Here is a 5452-nt window from a genome sequence, read left to right as displayed (position 1 = left end):
AATGAAATTGGTGCAACAACAATTGAATCACCTTCAGCAGAAAGGAGCCACCCAACATGAAATTAAACTTGCCATGAAGGAATTGGGCATCAAAAGGTGTGTGCACATATTCATAATATTCATTTAAAGCATCTTTTTGTAATTTAAACTCTAACCATTAAAAGTATGCGATAAAAAATAGTCTTAGCTTCGTTTCTTATTGTTATTAGTAGCTCTATTCTTTTCACTGAGAATTATATTTAATTAATTACAGAGCAACTTTGTATGGATGGCCAAATACATACGTCTTTACAAAAGCAATGGGCGAAATGCTTTTAGAAACTTCAAAAAGAAACATGCCTATTATTATTATACGTCCTACGATAATCACCAGCACTTATAGAGAACCTTTTTCTGGTTGGATAGAAGGTGTAAGGTACAACATATCACATTGCACAAACTTAAGAATTTTATTACGTGAATAAAGTATAATTATTGTCTTTAAAATTTATCAAAAATTTTAAAAATATTTTTAAATTTTATTTTATTTTAATTTTATCTTAAAAATTTTTAATGTATCAAATATATTACTGTCTTCTTAAAATTCATCTAATAATAATGTATGACAATTATGTCTGATTTGTTTGTGTTAAAATTAAAAATTATTTTTACGAAATTATTACTAAATTGATCCTATATTTTTTGAAAAATTAATTGACAGAAGTGTATTTGATATAAATAAAACTTTTTTTGAATAAAATTAAAATAAAATAAAATTTAAGAATATTTTAAAATTTTTAACAAAATTTAAAGACAAAAAATTTAATTTACCTTATTATATTTTGCACTAGAATTAAGTGAAATTTATTATGAAAAAAATATTTTTTTAAAATAAAGTTTAAATTATGATGACTAGATCTTCAAGATGGCTCTTTGTATTCGTAATTTTCACTATTTTAGTTTTCAAAATTCAAAATTATTTATTCAAAATTCATGATCTCTTTCTGGTACTGAATCAGTGAATTAAATGCTGAATTAACTTTGATTTACCACGCTGGACATATGATTAAATAGTATCGTTTTATTTTAGCATTTAAACAAGACAAAAAAGAGAAAAAAAAGAGTTTATATGAGATGCAAATTATATCTCACTTTATTTTCCAAAGCAATTTTTTTGTCTTATTTAAGAACTAAAACGAAAAGACACTATTTAATTATATGTTTAGCATGGCAAATTAGAGCTAACTCAATAATCTATTTGTTAATTCAACGCTGGAAAGAATTTAAAGACTAATATGGTGTCTGGAGTTGATCTTAGGAATAAGTATAATGAATTTTAAATTTGAGACTATTAGAATAATAAAAGTCATGAATCTCAAAAACTACTGAAAAAAATGTAGTCTTAAATTATATAATTTGTTTCTTCTTTCACTTTCCGGTAACTCAAAATTTATGTTACCTTAAATCTTATGTCCATTTTATGCATTATTCGTTATCTTGGCTCTTGAGACATTTTTATTACATGCAGAACCATAGACAGTGTTGCTGTTGCGTATGGTAAAGGAACATTAACATGCTTTCCTGGAGATATGCATGGAATTTCCGATGTGGTGAGTCACTAAACAAAGCCTTTCTTCTTAATTAGAAAATGATGTCTAGAGCATTAGAGTAGCTAATAAATGTCTAAATTTGAATTAATCCTATTCTCCAAGACTCAAAACTAGGTAGATAAAGAAAATTTTATATTATAATTTATAACTCTTTAGACTTTTCTAACATTGATGTATTTAATTTGAACGTAAAACGTTTTATACCTTCAACGATATAAAGTTATCTCTTAAATAAAATAGTTTGACTAAGAATTAGAGTCAATTTTTTTTACTAATATCAATTTTTTATTATTTTTAATTTTAATTTAAAATTTTAAACCTTAAAGTTGTAAATTCCAATCCATCTAAAAAATGCGAGTATAGAACTAATAAGTTTTTACAAATTAAAAAAAGGGTTAATAATCTAATTAAAAATTATTTCTTTCCTATACTTATTTGTAATTTCTTTTATATAATTCCATATCTCTTTTAATGATATCCTTTAATTAATAACTTATATTAACCATTGTTTCACAATTTGTTAAAAGAAATTTTCTATACAAAATAATATAACTTATTTAGAGTTATATATGTAATTTTAAGAGCACACCTAAAAGATAGTATTTGTGAAAAATATACATTATTTTTTAACAGGAAAGATTTAACTTGAATATTGGCGATTTTAATTTTAAAATATATAAACTAATAATTTGAAAAAATAATAAAAATCTGAAGTGATTGCTTTAAAAGAAGTAAAAGAAGAAATAGATAGAGAGAAAGAAAATGAAAAAGACTAGAACCGAGCTAATTGAATGACTAGGATTTGCAAGTGTAGGAGTTGACAATGGTTCAGTCAATGCCTCAATAATTTTATCAGTGTCAGGGATATGAATTACATGCAGAGTCTTTTTCAAGATTTTGTCTCAAATCAATTGATTATCTAACTAAAAATATTTGGTTAGATTATGTAGTACAGAGTTTGCAATTAGAAAAACTGTACTCATATTATTATAGAATATTATAGGTGTTGTCTTTAGCCTTAATACAAAATTATTCAAAATACATAGTTTGTTGATTAATTTTATCGAGCTAACCCCCTCTTTATTATTGGTATCAAATTAACTTAAATATTTTATTGTTGAATTATTAACATCCAAAATATTCATGGTTACTTGATGTCTCATATCATTTATATAAATATTATTCGTACACTAAAATCAATCATCAATATATTTGTTTATAAATATATGTATAATTTAATTTATTTTTAATATAAATTTATATTTTAACATATATTTTATACTATAGCTGATTTTAGTGTATATGTAGTATAGTCGGATAATTTATTTAAAAAAAACAATCTTAACATTGAGTTTGAGTTTGATGTAGACACCAAAAAAATAATAAAAATTTTATTCATACACCAAAATTAGTTACTAAAGTCAGTCACCAACGTATTTATGTATAAATACATATGTAGTTTAATTTATTTTTAATGTATATATGTTTGTATTTTAACATATATTTTATACTAATGACTAATTTTAGTGACTAATTTTAATGTACAGCTAGTTGAAAAAATAACATTGAGTTTGATGCAGATACCAGGTGACCTGGTGGTAAATGCAATGCTGGCGGCGATGGTGGCGCATGCAAATCAGCCCAGTGATAATATCACCATATATCATGTGGGTTCCTCTGTTAGCAATCCTATGAGATACCACAATCTCTGCAACTACATGTTCAGATATTTCACTGCAAAACCTTGGATAAATAGAAATGGAAAGCCTGTCAAAGTTGGAAAACTTATAATATTGAATAACATGGCAACCTTTCGCATATACATGATTATTCGTTACTTGCTTCCTCTACTGGTTAGTTACTTCAAATCCGTGTTAAAATTTCGTGATATATATTTATTTTTAAATTTAACTAACATGAAAAGCACATTATAAGGTTATTATTAATAAAAGTTATTAATTTATAATCTTAACATATATCTTTAGAGGAAAAATTAGATAAGCTCTTTTTTATTATAATGGTTACTCCTGATGACAATAAAGTTTTAGTTAAATTGCGGTTCTAATAATTACCATTGTATTGACGTCAGTATTGCAAAAGTTGCAAAAGTTTATTACAATTGCAATTTGTTAATATATTACTTTTAAATAAACTGATTTTGGTGGTTTTAGATGACAAGGTATTTTTTAAATTTATGTTAGGTACTTAATCTGGTGAATAAAGTTTTCTACAAGAATTCCCAAGAAGTATATACCGACTATTTCAGAAAGATCCATGCTGTTATACGAATGGCTGATCTTTACAAGCCTTATGTATTTTTCAATGGCATGTAAGTTAACTCTAAAGTAGTAGTTCCCAAATTAAGATTTTACGTATAGTATTATAGGTTGCATTTGTTTATAAACAGTAAACATATATATTATATCTTCTTATGGCATAAGACTTTAACTTGGTTTACAATTTTTTTTGGAGTGGTTATTTTAATCTCTAATCTTTGTTTAATAATTAGTTAGTTACAAATTGTTCCTAAACTTACAAATTTCCGAAACATACAGAAATGAACGTATCTGATTTGCCTCACAGTTTGTAAAATTAGATGAATTATTACTAACAAAGAAAGATCAAGAATTAAAATGGCCACTCAAAAAATTTGAAAAACTAATTTAAGATTTTATTTAGTATATTATATATAGAAGTTAATTATTTAATATAGTTATGTGTATATATTAATTAGTCATCAACTCACAATAGCTTAGTTTATTTTTCAAACAGATTTGATAATATGAACACAGTAAAACTGTTAGCAGCGGCAAGACAATGTATGGACTCAGAAGAAATGAATTTGTTTAACTTTGACCCAAAAGTTATTGATTGGGATGACTACTTCATCAACATCCATTTTCCTGGTGTCGTCAAGTATGCCTTCAAGTCATAATTAAACATGTTCTTTGCATTATAAAAATTGTATGTGACACTTTATTATATATTTTCTTATGATAGTTGAAAAATATTACTACGTACAATAAAGGATGCTTTGAGTCTTATAGACATGTAATGTGAAGATTGTGTTGTGACTGTCGCAAAAAGATTTTCCCAGCCTACTTTTATTTGTAATAATAATGAGAGAGCCAAGAGGTATATTCTAATATATATACAATTATACATACCAGTGTGTATTTATCCGTACTATGTATGGAAATATGTATTTATTTATATTTTATGTTTCAAATATTTTAAATAAAAAAATTTACAAAAATATTTGGATTTTATAAAAAATATAGTACACAATAAACAAATATCTCAATATTTATAAGAAAATATACGTACTTATAAATTATTTGTAAATAATTAATATTTAATTTATATCTTCAACATATTTATCATAGATATCTTTAACAGCGGAATAGATGACATTAAAAAATTAAACTAATATCTAATTATTTCAATTTATCATAAAGACTTCTCTATATATGATATTAATTAATATTATGTAATTTTTATGGAATTTTTCATGATTTTAAATTGAAATATTTATTCTTTATCAATAATTTGACAAAAAGTAAGTCCTATTAAATATTGTACATATAATATTCATTTACACTTAAAATTGTTTTGAATCTAGAGTGTGCATTTCTATAGTTTAGTAAGAATAGTTAATAAAGATGTTTGACTTAGTCATTCAATATATATAAATGGGTTAATAGTTAAATTTGTCCCTAAAAGATTACACATTCTTTAAAATTAGTTCTTAAATAATTTTTTTTTTCATATTAATCCTTGAAAGATAAAACGTAAGTCAAATTAGTCATTTTGTTAGTTAGTTAGATGATGACGTATCACTTTAAGTGTCACGTGGCATGATA

At 24.3% G+C, this 5452-nt stretch overlaps 1 protein-coding gene across 1 annotated transcript; it reads left to right on the top strand.

The window, feature by feature from the left end:
- Positions 1-6: 6 nt before the first annotated feature.
- Positions 7-4524, top strand: LOC107477637 (fatty acyl-CoA reductase 3-like). The gene is made up of 6 exons (XM_016097686.3): positions 7-96; positions 254-415; positions 1508-1589; positions 3170-3442; positions 3791-3918; positions 4362-4524. Exons 1-6 carry the CDS (start codon positions 74-76, stop codon positions 4522-4524), a joined length of 831 nt encoding a protein of 276 aa, XP_015953172.1. The 5' UTR covers positions 7-73.
- The last annotated feature ends 928 nt before the right edge of the window (positions 4525-5452 follow it).

This window comes from Arachis duranensis, chromosome 3 (assembly GCF_000817695.3).
Source record: "Arachis duranensis cultivar V14167 chromosome 3, aradu.V14167.gnm2.J7QH, whole genome shotgun sequence".
Classification (NCBI taxonomy): domain Eukaryota; kingdom Viridiplantae; phylum Streptophyta; class Magnoliopsida; order Fabales; family Fabaceae; genus Arachis; species Arachis duranensis.
Note: the sequence above shows the minus strand (reverse complement) of the source record. Positions and strands in the feature narration are given on the sequence as shown.

Excerpts from the sequence above, each read along its gene's own strand:
- LOC107477637 (XM_016097686.3), top strand. The coding sequence starts at position 74 with ATGAAGGAATTGGGCATCAAAAG. Across the intron at positions 97-253 it reads AAGGAATTGGGCATCAAAAG|AGCAACTTTGTATGGATGGC; the intron begins GTGTGTGCACAT and ends AATTAATTACAG. Across the intron at positions 416-1,507 it reads GGTTGGATAGAAGGTGTAAG|AACCATAGACAGTGTTGCTG; the intron begins GTACAACATATC and ends TATTACATGCAG.